At 39.5% G+C, this 24,361-nt stretch overlaps 2 protein-coding genes across 2 annotated transcripts in view; one reads left to right on the top strand and one right to left on the bottom strand.

The window, feature by feature from the left end:
- Positions 1–17,756, top strand: part of capn1 (calpain 1) — a 31,200-nt gene extending 13,444 nt beyond the window's left edge. The window contains exons 5-22 of the mRNA XM_042511836.1: positions 4,233–4,366; positions 5,254–5,422; positions 7,415–7,498; positions 7,864–7,949; positions 8,589–8,663; positions 9,509–9,669; positions 10,451–10,611; positions 11,591–11,602; positions 12,141–12,352; positions 13,135–13,174; positions 13,263–13,328; positions 13,418–13,475; positions 13,836–13,900; positions 14,617–14,685; positions 14,894–14,972; positions 15,109–15,225; positions 15,510–15,568; positions 15,733–17,756. Of these exons, the coding sequence (XP_042367770.1) occupies positions 4,233–4,366; positions 5,254–5,422; positions 7,415–7,498; positions 7,864–7,949; positions 8,589–8,663; positions 9,509–9,669; positions 10,451–10,611; positions 11,591–11,602; positions 12,141–12,352; positions 13,135–13,174; positions 13,263–13,328; positions 13,418–13,475; positions 13,836–13,900; positions 14,617–14,685; positions 14,894–14,972; positions 15,109–15,225; positions 15,510–15,568; positions 15,733–15,759 (1,674 nt within the window). The 3' untranslated portion in view covers positions 15,760–17,756. The remainder of the gene's footprint in view (positions 1–4,232; positions 4,367–5,253; positions 5,423–7,414; positions 7,499–7,863; positions 7,950–8,588; positions 8,664–9,508; positions 9,670–10,450; positions 10,612–11,590; positions 11,603–12,140; positions 12,353–13,134; positions 13,175–13,262; positions 13,329–13,417; positions 13,476–13,835; positions 13,901–14,616; positions 14,686–14,893; positions 14,973–15,108; positions 15,226–15,509; positions 15,569–15,732) is intronic.
- Positions 17,757–19,073: 1,317 nt separating this feature from the next.
- pnp5a (purine nucleoside phosphorylase 5a) lies at positions 19,074–23,836 on the bottom strand. Its single transcript, XM_042512575.1, has 6 exons — positions 23,588–23,836; positions 22,275–22,444; positions 21,273–21,376; positions 20,995–21,170; positions 20,688–20,878; positions 19,074–19,767 (listed from the first exon to the last, which is right to left on the bottom strand). The coding sequence occupies exons 1-6, from the start codon at positions 23,608–23,610 to the stop codon at positions 19,553–19,555; spliced, it is 879 nt and encodes a 292-aa protein (XP_042368509.1). The 5' UTR covers positions 23,611–23,836; the 3' UTR covers positions 19,074–19,552.
- Between the last annotated feature and the right edge of the window lie 525 nt (positions 23,837–24,361).

The raw sequence follows: 24,361 nt of genomic DNA, 5'->3' as shown, positions 1-24,361 counted from the left end.
CACGTCTCTGGTGCCTCCGTCAGCTTGTGTGCATAGCAGGAATGACCGGCCGCCTCTCTGCCAAAATGTGTTGCCAGGAAGTCTCTCGTGTTCATCTCATGTTCTCAGAATCTGCAAAACACAGCTGCAGAAATCAGCGAGAAGAGATTTCAGACTGCACAAAATCAGGATTTTAATATTTAATGATTTTATGGTTTATGGTGAAACCTTTAATTTTTTCACCATCTCATCCTGCTTTGTCATGGAGCACTTTAAGCTAAAACGGCTGCCCTCTTTGATGCAATGAGGGTTTCTGCCAACCAGACAGTCAGCCTGCCAAGTGCTGTGAGAGAGTGAGAGAACAAGGAAGTGAAACAGGGAACAGAGGGAAAGCTCTCTCAGATCAAAAACACACATCACATGCGTAGGAACTGGCTTATTATGCAGAGCAAGCAGAGATGAATTACTGGACAGGCTGTCTGCGTACAAGCGCAAGGGTGTCCCCTGAACCTTCACTTGCAAATGTCAAATGTCAAATTAACCCGCCAAGAAGGGACTCAAAATAACCACAAAGAGACACTAAAGGATCACAAAGAGAAGCAAAGAAACTGCTAATAGACACAAAATATCAACAAAAACAGGAAAAACAACTAAGAAAAGAAAAAAAACAACCATAAGAAGAAACAAAATGACATAAAAAGATACAAAATTACATCAAGGGGACACAAAATGAATAAAAAGGGACACAACAATACCAAAAGGAGACACAAAATGACTACAAAGAGAATTACCTCAAAAACAAAACAACCACAACAAAACATAACATGACTACATCGAGACACAAAACCACAGAAAGATGTATAACAACCACAAAGAGGCCACAAATGACCACAAAATCTGTGTGTCTTGCACCTGTATGGTAGTTGTGGTGGGCCCCTTTTTGTGTGTCTGTGCCCAGGGGCCCATTGTCTCATAATCCGCCCATGAGAACATGCACAAACACACAAAGACTGAAAACCTTGGATCACTTATGCTAGCCTGACTGTTCACTCATGGAAGCTGTTACGCCAGAAATGGGCACACTGACAAATCAGACTGGTTACTGTCAGCTGCACACACATGCATGTATGCAAACACACACACACACACACACACACACACACACACACACACACACACAGACAGACAGACGCAGGTTAGGCTATAGCATAGTAGGGAAATCCATGCATCAACCCTGAGGACAAAGATTCGAGCATCTGTGTGGATAATTGTCCGCTTTTCTGAAACGTCCTTGAGAAATTCAGCTCTGGGGCTGCTGCGCTGACTCATGTGGTATCAAAGGATTGATAAATACCAGCACACACACACACACACACACACACACACACACACACACACACACACACACACCCACCCTCACATACAGGGGCTGGTGACTCAATTACAGAGAAGTCAGCCAAGGGAAAGCAGAATTTTTGACCCGTTTCTCCCTGATCATTTCCAGAGATGCTTTGTGCACTTTTACAAATATAGTCATCCCGCATAAATGTATATGTAGACATATGGACTTGTTCTCTCTGTTAGAATGAGTGGAAATAATACTTTTATTTTCTCTAAAGGCTCGTAAATGCATGCATGTGTTTAATGTAAATGCATGAAAGCTACATGGCTCGTAAACACACATGGCTGCTTCCCATTAAGCCGAGAAATGCCCTACTTTCGCCGTCCTCTTCTTGTAGTGCGCCTGCATCGATTTTTATTTTCTCTTTTCTAGTCTTTGCATCGTTGCCAATAAGTGTTTTGCATGTTTCCATTACTTGCAGTTTCTTATTTTTCTTCTCTGGCTGAGCGTGTTTCCATTTTCTGTTCGCCTTTGTGTGCTGTGCAGGGATTCCCCGCTGTATCAGTTTGGATCCTTTAAGCCTCTGGATAAATTAGACCTGGATGAGTCATCCTGAAATGTGATTATGAGCGCTGGCTGTGGGAATCTTAATTGAAGTAGGGCAGAAAAGGAGGGAGTCTGTGCGAAGGAGTGAGGCGGGGAAACAAAAGGAGGGAGAATAAATTATGAACCAGGCAATCTCAGCAATCTCAAACAAACGGGGTCAGAATCTTTTATCATTTTCCTATTATAGCACATTTTTCACACAGAGCTGTTTGTTTTAGATTTCTTGCGAGGTGATTTTCCTGCAGCGTGTCGCTCCCTCAATGCTGTGAGATGAACGCTGTGCAGTGTCAGTGTGAAGGAGTAAAATTAGGAAGTTGTGCATGCCGGAGGGGAGCGTGTGTGTCTGCTTTGTGTGGTCTCCAGTCAGCCGTGTTGTGACACAGCTCCTCCCAGAGGTGGATCAGCTCTGCAGTGCACGCAGAACTCATCCGTTCATCCGTCCGTCTCCCAGCTGTAAACACACATGCTGACATGTAGTGCCATCTGTAAATTTACAGAAACACACAGCTGTGGCTTTTTTATTTGCTTTGCGAGTGATGTGTTCAAGGAGTGTGAGAAATATGAACATCCAGTGCTGGCTTTAATAAAAAGGTGTAATATTGGCATTTTTTAAAGAAAATATGCTTTAAAAATCTGGATTTTGTGGTACAATGTGCGAAAGACAAGCATTTAAAGCCAAAATAAAAAACATAGGTTAAGTCCATTTAGAGTGCTTAAAACTTACTCTCCATGTCTCCCCCGTTTTGCACCACCTTTTCCCTCTTCATATAAAACAAACTGCCAATAGCAACAGATATCATCTGTTAAAATGGCAAATACTGAACTGAAAGTACTGAAACTTTCAAAGCATTCAGCTGTGAAGGCTAGAAATCAGTCAGGTTTATCAAATTGAAAGTATGCTGTTTAGTTATATTGCTAAGTAAGAAAAGTAGTTAAGATCCAAAACTCTTCACCTTTTTTGTGCCAGTTCTACCTATAAATGAGCTCCCGCTTTAGGTCATATTACCCCCGCACCTTCCCTCCATACATCTTTTCACACGTTTGTCGATCTCTTCTGCTCCCTGCTGGCCGACAGGCACACGGCCACATGTCTAATGATTCAAAATCTCCAGATAATTTCTCTCAGGTTCTCTCATTTGTCATGAAATTGATTGGATGTATTAAGTATAACTTCTGTGGCAGTTTAGCTCTGATTGTGAATTGATTTCCTCCGCCAGCAGCAGATAAACAAAGTGCAGCAAATCACAGCTACTTTGGCTTGTAAATTGATGATTTGCTTGCAGGACTGGTTCAGAGATATTTAAATTTCCAGTGAGGTTGCTGGAGTTTAATGTCGCCCATTAAGTTTCTGTATTTATTTTTGGGGTTGAAACACAAAAGCAGGCTGAGGATTACAGCTTTTCTCAGATGTCTCCTCTCGTGTTTGTCTCTTTTTGTGTGCCCTTCATCTCGAACCGATGTAAATCTGAGCTGAGTGAAGTGTCAGTAAATCTGCCAGCTGAGCACCACAAATAAGTCAGCGCTGACTCGGCATTATTGTGAGAATAACACGTTTTTAGATAAGCCAGACAGAACAGATACTGTACATCAGTTTTCTGCCACTTTATACTTTTTAGACTTCTGCAACATTTATGCACATCATTGATTGAAATAAAACTCATTTCATCCCTTGTAATTTAATCCTGAGAGTTTAATAAATGCTGATAATTTATTCTTTCCTTTAAAGGGACAAGTTTTTCTGCCTAACTGAAGACAAATTCAAGTCTCCCCTTAAGTGGAATTAACATATTATGTCCCTTCTTATCATTGTGACCCACTGGTGGAAGATGCTGACATAAAATGCAATTCTTTTCAAATCGAAAACACATGCACACAAAACTACTTTAACCGAGGTTACGTGTTAAAACTGTAAAAAAATCAGAGTTTTAGCACTCTTAGATGATGCTCTCAATGAGAAAATCCTTACAAAAGCCCAATATAAGGGCAAATTTGAACTATTTCAACCAGTTGAAGTCGCATAATTAAGGTGTCCTCTTACCACCTGTCATATCAGCAGAGACGTTCATCTCGGGCCGATGCTGATATTTCATTTTAAAGCCACTATCTGCCAATATGATCATGCATCTGTAGTGGGTAATAGTAATAGCACTACAGGTGAGAGGAAAAATATGAAGTTTTGATCTGGGGGTGAACTGTCCCTTTAACCTCCTTCACATATCTTCTTTATAGTTTGCATATCTTGATAAACGTTGCCTGTTAGGTCCATGAGGTGTAATTTTGGTGTTTTCTTTCATCTCTCTTGCAGTTCTGGCAGTTTGGCGAGTGGGTGGAGGTGGTGATTGATGACCGTCTGCCAGTGAAGGACGGGAAGCTGCTGTTTGTCCACTCAGCAGAAGGAACCGAGTTCTGGAGCGCTCTGCTAGAAAAAGCCTACGCTAAGTAAGACTGATGGACATAATGAGCTCTTAATGAACTCTTCGTCGAGGCTAACGATGTTTTAATGTCACATCATGGAATGCATGATATTCAGTTTCAGTTCAATTTTATTTATAAAGCCCATTACCACAAAACACAGTTTGCCACAGAGGGCTCTACAGCATACGACATCCCTCTGTCCTAAGGAAAAACTCCACCAAAAAAACCTGTAACGGGGGTAAAAAAATCGAAGAACCTCAGGAAGAGCGGCTGAGGAGGGATCCCTCCTCCAGGATGGACAGACGTGCAATAGATGTCGTAAATAACAATTAAATTACAATATGCTGCTGATTAATTTTGCATCATTGATAATTTGGATTACATAAACATGACTTAAATATGATTCTGCTCCAGTCCGGTCTCAACTCTCAGTCCAGTGATCAGATGTTACTGAGGACTGTTGCTGGTGGCGTTTTTTTTGCACAAAGGCGCCTGTAACCAGAGTTTCTGGATGTAAAAAATCTGTTTTTTGGGGGAAGACAGTTGACAAATACTTGAAGCCCTTACGGAGCTATTGAGCAACTCGAGGCTGCAGCTGCTCCAGTGGACAGCTGCGCTCTGAGTTGTAAAGTCTCTAAGCTGTTAAAGTGAAGCAGAGCATTGTTTGTGGAAGTGCGTGCATGCCAAGTTAAGTGGGCCTCCCAGTTGGGGAGCGGAGAAGAAACGGGAAAGTGTGGGACTTCATAGTGGGATTTGTGCATTGTTATTCCTGCTCTGTTCAAACCGGCACACACTCATATATGGTCGTGTTGACAGCAGCCATCCATATAAGGCCTGCTCTTACACCTGATCATTCTTTATGTAGTGTTTGAATTATTTTAAATCCCCCTGAATCTCCTCTTGTGTGGCAGGTTGAACGGCTGCTATGAGGCTCTGTCAGGCGGCAGCACGTCCGAGGGCTTTGAGGACTTTACAGGCGGCGTGACGGAGATGTACGAGCTGAGGAAAGCCCCCTCCGACCTCTTCAGCATCATCAGCAGGGCCATAGAGCGAGGGTCGCTGCTGGGCTGCTCCATAGACGTCAGTACTAAAACATTTACTCATCCTTTGCTTTAGTGTTAGAGGTGCTGGTAGACCGATTTTGGACAGAGCTGAGCGTCTCGAGTCTGTATGCTAAAATAAGCTACTGGTGTCAGCGTGACAACATGAGAGTATTTTTAAGCTACTTTGGGTATTTACCCCAAATATCCAGTGGCTTTAAGCCCTGAAACATGGGTGTCATTTGGCTTTTTTTCCAGCGGAGATAGAGCCATGAAAGAGACATTTCTGCTTACCAAATACCCCCCCAAAGCAGGTATTTTAAGCCAAAACGTCATAACCAAGTGTTTTTGGGCCTAAACCTAACCAGAGCATTGTCGAAACCTAAAGTTACAACACTGTGCAAAAAATGTTGATGTGTTTATGGTTTGCAGAAACCTACAATGCAAACATTGTGTTGACACTGTAGTAATGCTATATGTGGCCTGGTTTATTAGCTCATCAGCCAACCCAATAAATTACAAATGTAAAGTGATAAAAAAAATATTTATTTATTCTTCTGTTCCTGTTAACTTGTAATCGACGCTTTAGTTTGTGTTTTAAAAAACGAAAGGAAAAATTGATATAAAAACATAGGTTGCAGTGCTTAAAACAGACAGGTGCTTGCAGAATTTGGCTCACTGTCTGCCACATATTTCAGTTTGACCCCTTTTAAGGGGAGGTCAAAGGTTAAAAGAGCCAGACATGCTGAACTTGGATTCCAAAAGATGGTAGGATTTTTTGGGGGGAGGGGCAGGTTGGTCAGGATCAAATTACACTAACACAGCATAGAGTACACTGTAATATTTTAGCATTTATTGACTGTACTTTTATCTGTTTGTTAGAACAGAGAGTTTCTGTATCTAGGAGGATTTCTTTCCCCCTGTAGAGCTCTCCTCAGCCTCAGTAAGCGGGGTTGATATGAGGAGACTGTAAATACAGCAGTTTGGGTGAGAGGGAGCTGTAATGGCAGAAAATTTGATCCGGGACCAGGAGAGGGCAGTGAAGATTGAGGAGTGTGCGGTCGGAGCTGGCATGAATCCGGTGTGATGATCAGGGACGCCGGCTGTTTGCAGACTGAGGGGACTGAACTCTGCTGTCTGTCCTGTCGGTGAAGGTCATGTTCAAGTGCTGACCATTTTGGGTCAGAAAAGCTGCAAATGTAGCTCCTCTGTTAGAGAAAACATTAAATAAGACAAATACAAAATACTAAGTCTAGGAGCTTTTTGCACCATAGATGAGGAAACAGTGAAATGATAAGATTTTGGGACCCAGAGCGATTTTGCTTTTCTTGTGCTGCTTTTATACACCTTTTACAAGTGTTTTAACCATTGAAATCTGAACATATTTGTGTGAGCTCTTTAAAAAAACATGGGGAAAAAGGCAATGAGACACTTGGTAAGAAATTTTCCACAAATTTCATGACATTAGTCGATGCAGAAAATTATTTTTATAAGTTAGGGCAAAATGTCTAGGAAAAAACTATAGTTCTAATTATCGGAGCTACATATTTGAAATTACGTTAAAGAATTAATACAATTTTAGAGCACTTTTTCCAGGTCATTTCATTGTTTTTGGTTTTTACTTTATTTTCCCTTTCTTTCTTTTTTCTTTTTTTTTTTTTTTTTACTAATTTCAATAAAATTTTCTTTTTCTCTTGATTTATGTTGCAGATTTTATTGGTAATTTCTTCTTTTGTTGCTCTTTGATTTGTTCCCATGTTTTTGAGAGAAATCAAGCAAATTTGCTCAGGTTTCAAAGGGTTAACAGCAAAAAAAAAAAAAAAGGTGAATTTGTGAAGAAAGCTGTTTTTCTTGCATGCCTCCGCGGTGAATGGAGAATCCAAAAAAAAAAGGCGAACACTATATTTCAGGTAATAGGGGGCTGCATTTAACAAATGTATAAAATATATATAAAAATATATAAAAATATCAGTTTGCAAGTTTTTAATACGGTAACATTTTAGACGTCAGTGACCTCTGCTTTCGTCCTCAGATCACCAACACGAGGGACATGGAGGCCGTCACGTTTAAGAAGCTGGTGAAGGGACACGCCTACTCTGTGACCGGTGTGGACGAGGTGAGCGGCAGATTTCCTGGCTGGCACGTTTTTTTTGTGAAAAAACTACATAATACCGATTTCAAAGAATTGGCTTCTAATGCACATACATTTTTTTTTTTTTTTTTATATAGCACCTTTAAAAACAGACTTTATAAAAGTTTATATTTGCTCTGACCTTTTGAGGGACTGCACATGCGAAATGAAATGAAATGAAAATAAAATAAATACTGCATATTAAAATAATACAATTAAGCAGGATAAAGTCAAAAGTAAAATAATAACTGCGCGCCCGGCATACATCACTGTCAGCAGGGCATTTGTGCAACACACAAACACCACGTGACTTAAACAGTGACTAAATGTGAGTGTTTCTTCGCCTTCAGGTGGTTTACAGAGGAAATCTGACCAAGCTGGTTCGTATTAGGAACCCCTGGGGGGAAGTGGAGTGGACCGGAGCCTGGAGCGACAAGTAAGATTGGACTTTGCACTCACCATAATGAAAGTATGGCGCTCAATGGCAGTTAAAATTCCAAATTCCCATTTTCTTATAAGAGATTGAGACAAACTGGTGCCATGCAGGATTAAAATGCTGTTTCAGGAAGTTTGCTCTTATTAAAACTTTTTTTGTGGCATCAAATAATCATTTTAAACTGATATCTTTATACTGAATCTTGTACACAGGTTGACGTTTTAATTACTCTTAAATTTAGTTACCAAAGCAGCACCACAAGAGCAGTGAGGAGGAGGTTATCGGGGCTGCTCAGCTGTCTTCAGCGGTGGGAGGAAGAGTCATGCAGAGTGGAGAAAAGGGCGGGATTACATAATATCATCTCAGCATAGTTACGAAAGAAAAAATACCAAACATTTTTCCCCACAGCTGACATAATGCCACAGTCCAGTTGAGCGTGAAAATCACCCTGTTGAATGCCAGTGCAAAAAAAAAAACATCTGATTGAAAACTTCAATATACAATTTGAATAACTCTGGAGATTTCTGTAGTCTGTGTCAAGTAAATTGAAACTGTTGCTGACTTACAGTAAAAATGAGAAAAAATGCCGGTGGGTTATATTTTTTGCACAGTCATCTCTTGTCTTTGTGAAATCTTCAGCTCCAGAGAGTGGGACAATGTGGATCGCTCCGTCAGAGGTCGGCTACAAAACCGCAGCGAGGACGGTGAATTCTGGTGAGTCTATATGTGCACTTGGACTGTCATCATGACTTATAAAAGCAGGTATTTTTGCCAGAAATACAACCTGACCCGCAAAGATATAGTCTGTGCTCTGTGTTATGTTTATCTTAAAGGAACAGTGTGTCAGATTTAAGGGGATTTAGTGGCATCAAGTGGTGAGAATTGCAGATTGTAAACTTCTTACGGTTAGATTCCTTCAGTGATTGTTGAGGAGGTCTTCACAAGGAGCCGAATTAACCTCAGAGGTTTCTTTGTCTCCAAAACAAACGAACCAGATGATTTAAACCAGTAAAAACACAAAATAAAGCCGTTTCATGTTAAGTTGGAATTTCCCAGTTGAAATTTACGACTCCTGACTTCCAAGTGTTCCAGGTGCACAATATTAAACGTAAGGCAAACTTGACTTTTGACATCGGAAGTTGTGGAGCTGTTTGACAGGCCGGGAATGTATTTAAGTTGACAAAATATGCAAACTTTTTTTGAGCGTTTTGCTGATTTTAAAAATAAATTTGGATGTTTTGTACTATCATTTTATCTCAGGATCTCATTCCAATCTATCAAATTATCAAACACACATTATATAACTAAATTATACCTTTAATTCTGAGCCAACAGAGCTGTGAATATGATTGTTTACCCAGAAGACAACGAACTACTTACACTAAAACTGTTTCCCTTTGTTCTGTCTGTGATATTTTGCATATAAAAGCTTATGTGTGTTTATGTGTGTTTATGTGTCAGCGTCGTTTTTCTTCTGCACTGAAACAAGGTTCAAGTCTTGGACTTCACGCTGGGAAAAATAACTCTGTTCTTACAGTGTTTCTTTTTCCTTGTTTTAGGATGTCATTCAGCGACTTTCTGCGTGAGTTCTCTCGTCTGGAGCTCTGCAACCTGACGGCTGACGCCCTGCAGAACAGCCAGATGAAGAAATGGAGCTCCTCGCTCTATCAGGGCGAGTGGAGGAGGGGCAGCACCGCTGGAGGCTGCAGAAACTACCCAGGTATGAAGCGACGGGAGGGAGGGAAGAGGGAGAGAAAACTGTTGGATGTAGGGGAGAAAGAGAGGGAGGAGGATCTTTTCCAAAATATAGTCTAGTTTCATTATTATGTAGCCCCTAAAGGGACATCAGGGAGAAAAAAATAGATGGTGAAATAAAGAATTTGATGGTAAAAAAAACATTTGATGGTGGGAAAAATATCAATGGTGAAAAAAAATAGTGTTGGAAAAAAATTAAATGGCAAAAAAAAATTAAATGGTAAAAAAAAAAAGATGGTGGAAAAAGTTAGATTGTAGAAAAAAAGATATTGATGATGAAAATCAATCAATCAATTTTCTTTTTCCTCCATGTCCGCAAAGTTTTTTTAATGATTATTTTTTTCACCATCAATTTTTTTTTTTGCCATTTATTGTTTTTTTTTGCCAGTTGCATAATACATTTTCTTTGCTCATTTTGGAGATTAATTCAGAGTTTCTACTACCACAAACTGTTTTAGGATTACATGATGGGGCTATATTCTTTTCCAGAGACAGAGTATGTAACTTTTAGGGGATAAAGGGAGGGATTTTGAGGGAGAGGGAGGATTTGGATGAAGTTACTAAAGGAATGTGAACCAGTGACTCCCATTTAAACACTTCATACTGAAACAATGGCCTGCTTTAAAATACATTTTGGGAATGCCCCATCATGACTGAAGCCATGCATGGAATTGGAGGGTTTTCTCCATCCACTGTGACCTAAAAAACAGATGCACAAAAGTGACCTTTTTAACTCTTCTTTCCAGCAACCTTTTGGCTCAACCCTCAGTTCAAACTTGTGCTGCAGCACCCAGACAGCCCCGGCCAATCGGACTGCAGCTTTCTGGTCGGCCTCATGCAGAAGGACCGCAGGAAGAAACGGCGGGAGGGCAAAGACATGGAGACCATTGGGTTTGCCGTCTATGAGGTTAGCTGCAGTCTAATAAACGCTGTTTGTAAAAGCTGTAGCCTGAAATTTGATCTCCGTACATGGCTGATAATGCAGGATGACATCCTTCAAATCTCTCCTATCCTCCAAACTTCATATTTACACACAAACGTCCACTTGTACTCAATAATAAAGTGATTAAAATTCGGTGGTTGGAGAGTCAAGGTCACTGTGACATCGCCCTCTCTCATTCTCTTGAATACAATAACTCAAGAAGACCTTGAGTTGATTTCCTTAAAATTTGGCACAAACGTCCACTTGGACTCAATGATGAATGGATTAGATTTTGCTGGTCAAAGATTACTGAAACCTTGTCCGTCTCATCATAGTGAAAACGATATCTCATAAATGCCTGGAGGGAATTTCTTCAGATTTTGGCACAAACGTACACTTGCTGTTAATGATGAATTGCTTAGATTTTGGTGCTCAAAAGTCAAGGTCACTTAGACCTCGAGTCTGTTTCATTCCCGTGAACGCTATATCTCAAGAACACCTTGCAGTAATTTCATTGAAATTTAGCACAAACCTCAAATTTATCTCAATGATGAATTCATTACATTTTGGTGGTCAAAGGTCGAGGTCACTGCGACCTTGTCTTTCTCATTCTCATGAGCCCAATATCTCAATAACACCCTCAGGTAGTTGGTTAAAATTTGGCAACAACGTCCACTAAGACTTGATGATGATGATGCATCAACAAACTAATTAAAATTTGGCGGTCAAAGGTCACTGTCACCCCACCATACTTGTATTTGGTCATAACTCCAGAATTTATGCGCTAAACACAACCAAATGTCTAATAGAATAAAATGATGAAGTTATGACATTTTATATCCAGAATGTCAAAAGTCAGCTTCATTTTGACTTCATAATTTTCTACAAAACTGCATTTTGTACAAAACTTTCTGGCTGTTTTTCAACACCATAACTATTTTCTCTCTCTCTGCGTCCTTTACAGGTTCCACGTGAGGTACGTCTTTTACTTTTTTCCACCTCTTCCATGTGATTCACGAACAACTTACATTTTTTTTTTTTTAACTATTCAGCACATTTCAGCAGCAGGGCCATTCAGAGTGATTTGTGTCAAAGAAACACTTTTAAAGGACATTTAAATGATACTTTAAAAAGTGATTAAGAAGACAAGAAAGAAGAAAATGCAAGCAAGCTAAAATAGAACAAGACAGGTATAAAGTACATGAATAAAAGTGACAGTGCAGGGTAAGAAATGAATATTTTATTTGATTTTCAGTCTTGATTTAAAAGAACTGAGTTTGTTCCAGATATATGGCGCATAAAAAATTAAGTGCTCTGTGTTCAGTTATGACTCGAAGCAGACCTGTCCCAGACAACCTGAGAGGTTTTTGATGGTTTACAATGTAGCGGAAGATGGCAAGTATTGGAAAAAATGAGAAGAAGAAGAGTTTCTGAGATGTAAGAGCTGCTTTTAACAAAAGAGTGTCGAACCTCTAAAAGGATTTATTGAGCTGGTTGACTCGCTCCCCTCTCAGTTTGTGGGCAGCTCGGGAGTCCACCTGAAGCGAGACTTCTTCCTCACCCACGCCTCCAGCGCTCGCTCAGAGCTCTTCATCAACCTGAGGGAGGTCAGCTCGCGGTTGCGGCTGCCGGCCGGGGAATACATCATCGTGCCCTCCACCTTCGAGCCGAACAAAGAAGCCGACTTTGTCCTCAGAGTTTTCTCCGAGAAGCCAGCCGACTCAGAGTGAGTGGCTGTTTATTTTTGATCATGTTGCAAATAAAAACAGCTAAACCACACGACAATATACATCGGCAAAACCCGAGAAGCGTGGCCGATACTTAAGTGGACATTTAATGCAAAAACACACAAAAGGCCCTGAATACATCAATAAATACTCTAAAACATCAACACATAGTACAACATCACCCGAGGAAAACACGAGCATTCACTGTGTTCTAGAAGACAGTTTAGACATGATATGATGTTTGGGGTAAAAATGAGTGAAAAAAGGCAGTTTTTCTTTTTTTTCTCTCCATATTCTTAATATCTACAACATTATTTTCATAATTTTCGATATTCTTGGTAAATACCACCTGGAAAAGTCACGGAATTAGTAAAAATTATTGAAAGGTTTTGAAAGGTCATGGAATTTTTTTGTGTGCAATGAAATTGTTGCGGTAATTTTCTGTGGATAAACTTTATTGTAATGTGACATAACTGCAAATGTATTTTCTGTAGCTGTCCAAGAAATGTCAGTGTGTAACAATATAATTTATTTATTTTGTTTCACTGTTTTCTCCCTGCCTTTACCTCCGATGTGTCCTTAAAAAGTCATTGAAAAGTTTGACATTTTGTCCATGAAAATAAATTACATTCAGAACTGTTGAGACAGAATAGAAAAAAAAAGAACATTTTATTTTTTAATGTATTAGGATAAATCTGAACCTAATAAACCCGACGATGAAAGAAATTATACATTTTAAAGTAAGCAACCAGATAACTTTATTATTTTTTTTCTGTGTCAGGGAGCTCGATGATGACGTTGAAGCAAAGCTCCCAACAGAGGTGAGAGGATGCACCGACTCAACTACAACACCTAATGACGTGTAGAAGCAAACAAATATGCGCTGAAATGTTTTGGTTTGTGTTTCAGACTCCGCTCGACGAGAGTCAGATCGACGCCGCCTTCAAGAATCTCTTCAGGCAGCTGGCAGGGCCGGTGAGCACGCTCAGCGGGGAGTTTAGCGGCTTGGAGAAATCGTTCATGGCGTTCAAAATGATTTGACCTCCTCTTGTTTGTGTCAACAGGACATGGAGATCAGCAACGCAGAGCTGCAAACCATATTAAACAGGATCATCAGCAAACGTTAGTAACAGCTGCCGTCACTCTGGAATCACAAGATCGCTAATAAAGTTACAGAACAAATATTTAATCTAATACTGTCACTATAACTGAGCTGATCTTTGTTAATTGGACTGTTTTTTAATAATGTTTATTCACATAGAAAGAGGCCAATTTTGCACCAAATGTATGGAAAACACCTCATTTAAAAATGTGCAAATAGCACATTAATAGACGCTATTTGTTGAACAGCGCGGTTAGATTTGCATTTCACCTTTGCGGTTGCTTTGGTTTCTTTGTTTCTCCTTTTTGCTCTCTTTTTTCTCCTCGGAGTGTTTAAATGTGTTCGTCTCAATTTTGTGTGTTACTCTCTCACGCTAACAGATAAAGACCTGAAGACGGATGGCTTCACCAAAGAAGCTTGTCGCAGTATGATCAGCCTCATGGATGTATCCTTTTAATGAGCGGGGAACAAACATTTTGGGCTCTTTGCATTCCTTAAAAAAGTACTTCACTGATTTAGCACAGTACTTCAAAAGCTAATAAAAATACACACCATGTCTATTTTTGACAGAGCCTCAGAGACAGAGATGAGTTTTTCTTTTCTCTTACTTTTCAAGTCAAAATGACACCAAACTTTTCAGTATATATCACTTTTTATGCCACGGGTAAAGCCGAAATTGGAAGGCTTATGGGTCTTAACTGAGCAGATTTACGGAAAAATGGCATCCCCCGACGCCCAATTAAGAGAAGTGAAAAGTAGTCGATGACGGTATAAAAATACAATAAAATAAAAGGTTTTAACAGTTATGAATCACTTGCAACAGTGAGAGGTCCTTGAGCGTAAAGTCACAATGCAGCTCACTTTTAAAGGTCAAAGATTTCAGGTGTGTTATGTTAAGTAGCAGCGCTTCTGCTCCAAACAGCGCAAACTTGAGTGATATAACGTATCAGATTTTGCAAAACAACCTTTTTCGTGCATGCAGAAGTGCTCCTAAAGACCTAAAGACAGACTTCGATGTGTAAAATCAGTGGACTTGCTCTTTGCTGCTATATGTAATTTGCTGGTAAATGAAAAAAAAAACAAAAAAACACCATGTTAATTCTGTTGTCGTACATGTTGATCAGGCAGAAGTCGATGTTGTTCTTTAACTTGTTGGCTCAGACGGACGGCAGTGGGAAACTTGGCCTGACTGAGTTCCATGTCCTCTGGGAAAAGATTAAACGATACCTGGTGAGATTGAACACTGTCGGGTCAGACGGTGAAGTCAGGATAAAATATATTGATTGTTCTTCATGGTGCTTGCGTCAGCCTGATGTTTATTTTGATGTCTGGCCAGTGAACTGGATTTTCAATACTTTGTTTGCTTGTCTTAATGGTTCTTTATTTTCTGTTCCTTTTCTTTCCGTTATTTTCCTCCGTCTGTTTGTCACCGTGCCAGACCATATTCAGGCAGTTCGACTTGGACAAATCTGGCACCATGAGCTCTTACGAGATGAGGATGGCTCTTGAATCTGCTGGTACTATTATTTTTTTTTTTTAAATTTCAATTACAAGAAAAAGGAAACCACACGTTTTAACTGTAGGATTCTAGGTTTGTAAACCTTTTCGTTGCGATTTTGGTCAAATTTTCCGATTTGTCTTCTTCTCCTTTAGGTTTCAAGCTGACCAACCAGCTGTTCCAGCTGATCATCCTGCGCTACACGGAGGCCGACATGACCGTTGACTTTGACAACTTTGTCACCTGTCTGGTCCGACTGGAGACCATGTTCAGTGAGTCCCACGACTGCACACCTTTAGTGTCATTAAAGGAGCAGTTCGCACGCTTGGCAGGTGTTTTGGTAAAAAAACAAACAAAACAGCAGCGTGGAAGTCAGTTTATCCCTTAAAAATACCTTTTGTGAGTGTAAATGAATAACATTTACAACAGGTCAGTGGGTTGCTGAGATTCATGCACGACAAATAATATTAAAAAGTTTCGTGAAAATCTAACAGGAGCTGAAACAGTAGTACGACTTTTGAGGAGATATTAAGTGTTTGTTTTTTTTTTTCTGCAGAAACCTTTCAGACCATGGACACAAATAAAAAAGGTTTTATGTCCCTCAACTTCACTCAGGTATGGCCAAACATTCACGTCAACAGAAATGCAGCCATATACAGATTTACTTTTATGCTGAAAACGTTTTCATTCACTTTTCTCATATCGGGTTGGATATTAAGAGATATTAGATATTGATTACTTGTGCATTCCCTAATCCATAGTCTCTTTGTTTCGCACAGTGGATTACCCTGACCATGTTTGCCTAGAGATGAATGGACGCCTCGGTAAATGTTGAACCGCATCCTGCTGCAGCTCCAGGTCCAGTATGAGTTGTTTCAGAAGTGCCTTTTCTTCCATCAGATCTTCCTCTCGCTGCTGATGCTAAAAGACTGTAAATTCATCTCTGCAGTGCCTACATTGGAAAAATGTGCCAATCTTTTGTTTGCCACCTGTTTTGCCAACAGAGGGAGGCTCGCATTTGCAGCCAACTCTGCAGTAGCACTGTGAGCGCGAACGATTTTAGCCGCACAAACATTTCTCGGAGCCAGAGCGACTCTGAGAACAGACATAAACATATTGGTTGAATTTCAGTGGGTGGAGACCAAAAAAATCCTACCTTTTATATTGGATATGTAGCATGGTTGTTTGAGAAAAATAAAATGCAATCTCTGCGTATAGTTTCTTAAAAGTTCTTATATTAGCTTTTATTCAAGTTTAAAAAGGTTGTAGCTAGCGGGTTTTAGGATTTTAGCATTTAGCATACCCTTAGCATATCTCAGCAGAATACCGGAGCTGTTTATTTTTTAAAACTCATGTATAAAATTCATTTCTCTTTCTCCTAAAAAGTCTGGTTTGGGATTTCAATATTGACGGAGAAAGACAGCCGAGCTAAGCTAATTTATCCAAAGCAAAGCTGAGATCTTGAAGGAAAAAGAAAAGGGAAGTTAACAAGAAGCTAACTAGCATTTAAAATGTGTTTTTGGTGTCGACGTTGCTCCAAAACTCAACCAATATGTTTATTTTAGCTAAATTGTTTGCCCCCTTAATTAAAAAAAAACAAAACACAATTCGTGGTTTGTTTTTTGATGGTGTATTTATCAGAAATTAGTCACCAATGAAATGGGTTTATCGTAAAATTGGCGCTACATTTTAAGAGATACTTACACATAACCACATTTTTTTGACATGGTTTTAAAAATAATGAATTAATTAATGTTAAAACAGTCCTGCAAAATAATCTTTTCAGAGCTTATTTTTGTAAACAAAAAGAACCAAAAAAGTTTGAAGTGGAGCCTGCTGTCCGCTGTGACAGTCTCGGTGCCACGCGTGGTCGACGTGGAGAGCTGCTGAGTGCGCCGGCTTGCTCTTCTGCCGACTCTTTAATGCCACATATTCAAATGAATGTGCGGAGTATGTAGCTCTGCTCTGCCTTTGTAGCCACGGGCACTTTGTGTTTGCGTCTTGTGCCAAACTTTAATTTTAAGTCAGCATCAAGAGTCCACTCGTGAAGCTCTGCGGGGCCCTGCAGTGCAGAGACGGCGGCGGTTTGTTGTATCATAGAGAATGTGTTGGGTTATATTTCTTTATCCTGTTTAGCTTTACTTATCTTTATGCATGGCACTTTTTACTGAAAGAAAAAAATCGTTTTTTTTATGGTGGTTGAAACTGGATGGTTTAAAAAAAAAGGGATGCGTCAGCCTTGTTTAATCTCGCCTTTCAAAGGGAACAAGAACACATCAATACTTTAGGTGAAGGTGAACTATTACGCAAGACGGACGGGTACGTCGAGTGCATGCAGTGTGAAATGTGAAAATGTTGTCTGCCTGCCTAATATCTGTTCAACGAGGGGAGCAAGTGTTTTAGTTTGTTGCCAAAATAACACGTCACATTTGGGGGGAAAAAAGTGTTTAAGTGTGGAAGATTACATATAAAGTGTTTTCATTTTCTTATTAAGCAAAGATGTTTCAAATACCAATATTGTTTGTTCTGCGAAAATATGTATTGTTTTTTTTTTTGTAAATGTTAATAATTGAAACATTTCATTGAAAAAGTCACAGCCAAACAAACCCTTGAATTTATACGACAGTGCCAGCATTTGTGTCTTCAGTTTTAGCAGCGTAATTCTTATGTAACGTTAGCTAATGTTTACATTGGTTGCATTGTGGGTCCCTTTGGACCTGTTCATCATGCAATACATTGGTTCACTGTGCAGCGTCTCTGTAAAACTTCAATACTCACTTTTAAAATAAACATTGGGATTTCATGAGTCTCTGAATTACTTATCAGCTTATATTCTAATAATAAAGGGAAACTTGTGTCTAAATGACTAATGGAGACAGCGCTGTAGACTGCAGTGGAGAAACAGGCTGAAATGTAACGTTAATGAGCAATTTAACGTCACTTTATAACCACTGAAAGTGTTTTTTTGTCACTGACAGGCTAATATCGTTATTATGTTATATTACGTTATTGAGAGTCTGAAGACTGATGTAGAGATCCCTAGGATCGCTTTTTTTTTAGAAGAGTAAGATAATTTTTCTTTAGCTACAAAAAGTCCTAAAAGCGCTATTGTGAAACTCACCAGACTCCATTTAAATAAACAGTAATTTTATCACTTTAAAACACGATTCATTAAAATTCAAGAACAACAAAATAAAAAAAAAACAACAAAAAAAACATCCTGGTTTGTCTTTTTACGGTTCCAACAATCACCAATTCTGGTTCGGTTGAAGAAAAATCCTTAATTCACACAGTTGAATGTGTGAATATGTTGGCTCTATACATGCTGAAATGACTGTTTATTTAAATGGAGTCTGGTGGTGTGTCAATAGTGATTTTGGGGCTGTTTCTAGTTAAACAAAAAGGATCTTACTCTTTAAGGAAAAAAGGTCTTTAACTGTAGGGATCATTTCCATAATGTTGTCAGACATAATTGCGCAATCTGAGCCTGTCCGTGGCAAAAACTAACACTTTTAAAAGGACATACATTAAATATGCATCGCAAATGCCCCAAGTGGTTACATCGCAGCCAGTTTCCGGAGCTCAATACTGTACCAATTTTTTTAAAAAGTGTTGTTTTCATCAGTCACTTAAACACAAAAACATGGGGAAGTATTTCCAGATTGAAAAATACTGGAGTTAGGGTTAGGTTTAGGGTTCACACGGTTTTGAAAAACCTTGAAAATTCCTGGAAAGTTCTGGGAATGTTGTGATTTTGTGGTGTGTATTATGACATTGTTACAGTAGTTTTCCATGGATAGTGTCCATGTAATGTAACATAATTGCACATTTGTTTTCATCACGTTTCTTTATTTTTTGCTTGCTGGAATTATGTCTTAATAGAGTTTGAATATGATATGTTTGAAGAGTGTCGGATACTTCGGGGAACAACAAAAAGGGGGAGGTTTTTGTGAAGTCATGGAAAAGTTTTGATCTTTTGTAAATGAAAATGTGCTGGAACCCTGCACCCTATAAGTCTGGGAGAAATAATTATTTGTATGGTTGTGATGAGTAAATTGGTTAAATTGACTAAAAATATCCCCTGTCCAAGCCCCAAAGAACAACACAAACAAACGTAAAATAGTAATAAATAGAACCTTTAGTAACAATATTCATATTAAAAAAAACAAGCACAGTAAAATACCTTAAGTCTACTAATGTACACATTTCAACAACATCAAAATATTAAGATCTTTACAGCGGATTTTTGCTCATTGTTAAGTTAAATTGCAGACATTTATACAAAATGATCACATATTTTAAGTTAGAACAAAAAAAGTTTCATTTAAAATGATACAAAAAAATAGCCGTTTGGGCGAGGAATGTAAGATGTCAGATAAGGCGCAGTGACATTAAAACCATATATATTATTTATCTAAGTGAGATTTCTCAAGACTTCTTAATTGTCATCTTTTGACCTAAGACTAAAAACAGCCCAACTGCTCACCTAAATAACAAACTAAGTGGGATTTTTTTTAGGCAGAATAGCATTAAATATAAACCACTGAAACTCTGCCATATTTGTACTAAAATGCTAAAAGACATCTTCTGACTCATCTCTTAGACGTAGTTGTTGTGCTCGATCCTGGTCACCATGGTGGAAACCAGTCGCTCCAGCTGCTCCGCCCGCTGCTTGCCCGTCTGAAGGACCTCCTCGTGGTTGGCCTTTTCTTCGCTGTCGTAGTCCATCACCGCCTGGTTGGTGATCAACGAGAGGGCGAAGACGCGCATGCCACAGTGACGTGCGACAATCACCTCGTGGGCTGTGCTCATGCCTGGCGAGGAAAGAGGGGGCATGTTTATTTTCGCTACTTTAAAACAATGAAACGCGAAGTTATGCTATATGGCTGTGATGTTTTTATCAGCATAAGAAGAAAAAGCTTTGCTGGTTTGAGTCACAAAGTTTGAATTGAGCTTTGTAGCTCGAAATCAGTATCAATCAAGTATTAATATAGGCAAAAAAAAACCCGTTTGCGTAGGATTTATGGGGAAATATTGGCCAAGATGGATTATAGTAAGTGTTTTCTTCAGTGTATAATCACCTGAAAATAAGTTGTGTTTTTATTAGTTTAGAATGAATCGTTTATATCGACATCATCGTCTACGGAGATCGCCATGTCGCATTGCCATGTTTTTACAGTAACCCAGAACGAACAAAAAAAAACTGTTTCTTTGGCCAACTGCGTTTTTGTGTTGGTCGCTGTAGTTAGAAGCCACTCTGCGACGAGTAGCATCAGGAAAGCAGATTTTTTAAAAAACTGAAACTGCTTTTTTTCATTGTTTTTACAGTTAAAATCGCCAAGTTCGTCTGTTTCGGAGAGGAGACCTCGGAAGATAATTCGTCTTCCGGTAAAAATCTCCTGAACGTCTGGAGTCTGAAGTTATTGGAGAAAGAAGGTGAGCACACATTAGCATGTACTAGGCTAGTGTCCTGGCTCCAATGTGCCAAACAGCCATAGGGAAAACGCTGATCTGTAAATGAAACTGTTTTATTCTGTGTTTTTACCGCTTTAAATAACCTCCTAAAAACCTCCTGAACGTCTGTATCAGAGCAGAAAAGGTGAGCACATATTAACAGGTGCTGGTGTCCTGGCTCAAACGTGCCAAAAAATAGTTTTTCATTCATCATTGCTGCCCGTGCTCTAAATATTCTGCATTTCTGGCTAATAATCACTATGAGGTACATAAAACTCACCAACAGCGTCAGCGCCCAGTTTGTGCAGCATACGACACTCGGCAATGGTCTCGAACGAAGGTCCGCCAAGCACGCAGTAGACGCCTTCCTTCAGGAAGTCTCCGTAGCCGAGCTCCTGTCCCACGTCCATGGCCATCTGCTGCAGCTCACGGTCGTAGGCGTCGGACATGCAGGGGAAGCGAACACCAAACCTGTACAATATAGAAAGACGAGTGGAAAGTTTAGTGAAGGCAAAGGTGTATTTATACTCAGAGAACTCGTTTAAAAGTATTTGCAACATTCCCCTAGTGCAGGAAACCTATCCTACCTCTCATCGTTGGGTCCAGACAGCGGATTGTTGCCAGCAAAGCCGGGCATGTTGATGTGGTCTTTGATGATCATGACGTCTCCGACTTTAAAGTCCTGATTGAGGCCTCCGGCCGCGTTGGTCAGCATCACGGTCTCCACACCGAGCAGCTTAAAAATGCGTATGGGCAGCGTAATCTGCAAACACACACAAATACAGTACTTAAGATGTTATGTAACCATTCAGAGAGAACTTTGTTCTTTCAGCGGTATTCAGCAGTATTAAACACACACACACACCTTCCAGATCGGGTAGCCTTCGTACAAGTGGAAGCGCCCCTGCATGCAAACACACGGCCTCCCCTTTAAGGTGCCGAACACCAACCGACCTGCGTGTCCGTGTACTGCAGGGAGAAAAAAAAAACAGAAAACAGTCAGTACATATCAACAGCAAAATTGAAACCAGGCAGCAACTCAGTCACTTTGTAGTTAACGCTTTGAAACTTTAGCAAATTGGCTCGATTTCTGTCAAAAACAGGAAGAAGTCAATGAGCAATGAAAGAGAAATGACCCAAAAAAAACTAATTCTAACTGACTAATTCTTAGGGTTAAAAGGGTCAAATACTTGTGAAAGTCTGCAGGTTTCAAAGGGTTAAACTCAAAGGTGGGACCAAGTCATTGTTTTGCGAGTCACAAAAATGTCTCAAGTCCCACGTCAAGACAGGCAAGTCCCAAGCCAAATTTTGAGTCTTAAACTTTGAGTCCTAAACAAGTCACTATGTGTTCTTCAACAAATGTAAGGCAATTTTATTATATTTTTTTCTGTATAACATAATTTTATATATAATTTTTTTATAATTATAAATATATTTTCTATGGACACGTTTTCATTTCTTATATTTTTCTAATATTCTTCCCCAATTTTAAAAAAACCCAAATAATTTTAGATAATTTTCTAGTCAACTTTTATTCATTTCTTGAAATTTGTGAGACATTCTAGACAAGTTGGTCATTGCCCTTTTCCCATGTTTTTGAAAAGAAATCAGTCCAGTTGGCTCAGTTTTCAAAGGGTCAAATAGCTTGTGAATGACTTTTGAACGCAGCTGATCAGTTGATCCAGGTTTCAAAGTGTTTTTAATAATCTGGGGGCTTGACGCAAGTTATCAGGTACTTTGAAGTTCAACGTCTAAGTGAAGTCATTGGTGTTAAAATCCAAGTTCATGTGCAAGTCTTTTTTGATTTTGTCTTAAGTCATCAAAGTTTTGACTTGAGTCCAGGTCACGTGACTCTGGTTAAACTCACCAGTGCTCTGTGGAAAGTTGGGAATGTCCTTGTAGTTGAAGGCAACCTGGTCCTTCAACATGTCGGCCAGCCCTCCGAGTCCTGAGCCGCACACGATGCCCACTGTGGGTCGCACGTCCGTCTGGGCCAGCAGCCAATCAGCAGTGCCCTTGCATTCCTCGTAGGTGTAGCTGTATGACATAAAAAAAAGAGGGTCCGAGGTCAGGATGACTGCAAAAACTTACTCCAGACTCTCCTCTCTTTGCCTCCTGATTCTTTTAACATCATGTGATGTGGTCATTATAATCAGATTACAGGATAAGAGCAGCAAGCCTGATCTGAAAACTGCTACTAATTAGGACTTTAAGAGACACTTTTTCGCTCTCTCTCTCTCTCTCTCACACACACACACACACACACACACATTCCTTCAGGATCACGGCTCATGCTCTTCAATGCTGACACGCACACACCTTTTTTTTGTCTGCTGGGTTGAGAAATTTATCCCACTCATCAGTGTAACTCCTTTCATGTGACAAACTGCCCTTCAGCCAAAGCATGGATCGATTATATCCACGAGTTTAGTCCTCAAGATTTTACTATTAACATAAATACTTTTCTTTATTAACCCTTTAACACCTGGATTGACACCCGTTTTCTTGTGCTGTCTTCAACGAGCATTTTAAATCTCTGAAGCCAGAGATTTCCTTCAGAAATGTGGGAAAAGGCAGCGAGCAACTTGATAAGAAATATTCTGCAAACTTCAAGATATTGGTAGATTTAGAAAATTATTTTTATAAATAAAAAAATAATATTTAAAATTATGTTACATAAGTACTGCAATTTTTAGGCACTTTTCTCAGGTCATTTCCTTTTTTAAATTTTTTTTTATCTATTTATTTATTTTACTCTTTTTCAGGTAATTTGCTGACAGTTTTCTCTAATTTCCTGCTAAGTTTTGGGACTTTTTTGTTCATTTTGCTCATGTCTCTCTTCCCATGTCTTTGAAAGAAATCAAGCAACTTTTCTAAGGTTTTAAAGGGTTAACACCACTAAGTTAAATAAATTTGCCACAGAGCAGTTTTAATAAAGACTATTACTAATTGTCCAATAGGCAAAAATGTGCTCTAAAATGTGAAAAACAGTTTAATTTGACTCCTTAAGGATTAAATGAATAGTTTTCCTTTAAGTCTCGCTGCAGAGCATGTGCGCATTTCTTTTGGCTCTGGGCCAAACATATTTTTTACCCATAGACCTGCCCATGAAGGGCCATGTGTTCAGCAGCATGAAGAGAGGAAAGCTGAAAAGTACAGCTTGTTCAAAAGTTTACTCACCCTTTGTTTGCCTCAGGAAACATTGCAGAATATTTTTATTAGCGCTTTGAGTTCAGAAAAATGAGTTTTGATCGCAGATAATCAAGTTCCAAAGTGTAAAAAATGTTAAATTAGAGCCCAGCTGCTTTTAAATATAAAATATGGCAGTAAAACTGAGGTAAAAAAAAGTTTAAAAAGAAAAGTAATCTCTTGAGTTTTTCTGGTTGTGAGTCCTGTTAAAGTCTTCTCGCTTGTGTGTGGAGAATAGGCGCAGTAGCCGGGTTTATTATAGGCGCAGAGCCCCCCCCCCGCTCCTCCGCTGCTTAAAGTGACGCATGTTAAAGCTGCAGCCTCATTGGTTGCATGGACACACCTTCAAAATATAGAAGAGGAAGTATAAGTTTGCTGGACAGCCCCCACCGCACTCACCCCTGTCCTTATTCCCGGCAGCAGCAATGTTCACTTTACATCCTTCTGTGATTGCAACATCTGTTCATCAATGATCAGCTTTGTATTGATCAACACTGCAGGTATTCTCCCAGATATGATGTTCATTTTCACCATGCCTTCTGTTTTTTGTTTTGAACATCACGTGTCTGACCATCACATGTGATGGTTGCTCCTGTTCTCGCCATCAGGTCGTGTTTACCTGGAATATGTCATCACTCACGTCATCACAACATCCTGATACCGAGTACCTGAGTACTGTGCTGGAGTGCAATTTAGAGGTACTTACTTGAGTTTTTCTACTTTATGCAACTTTATACTTTTACTGCTTTACATTTCACAGTAAAC

The sequence above is a fragment of the Plectropomus leopardus genome, chromosome 23 (assembly GCF_008729295.1).
Source record: "Plectropomus leopardus isolate mb chromosome 23, YSFRI_Pleo_2.0, whole genome shotgun sequence".
NCBI lineage: Eukaryota > Metazoa > Chordata > Actinopteri > Perciformes > Serranidae > Plectropomus > Plectropomus leopardus.
Note: the sequence above shows the minus strand (reverse complement) of the source record. Positions and strands in the feature narration are given on the sequence as shown.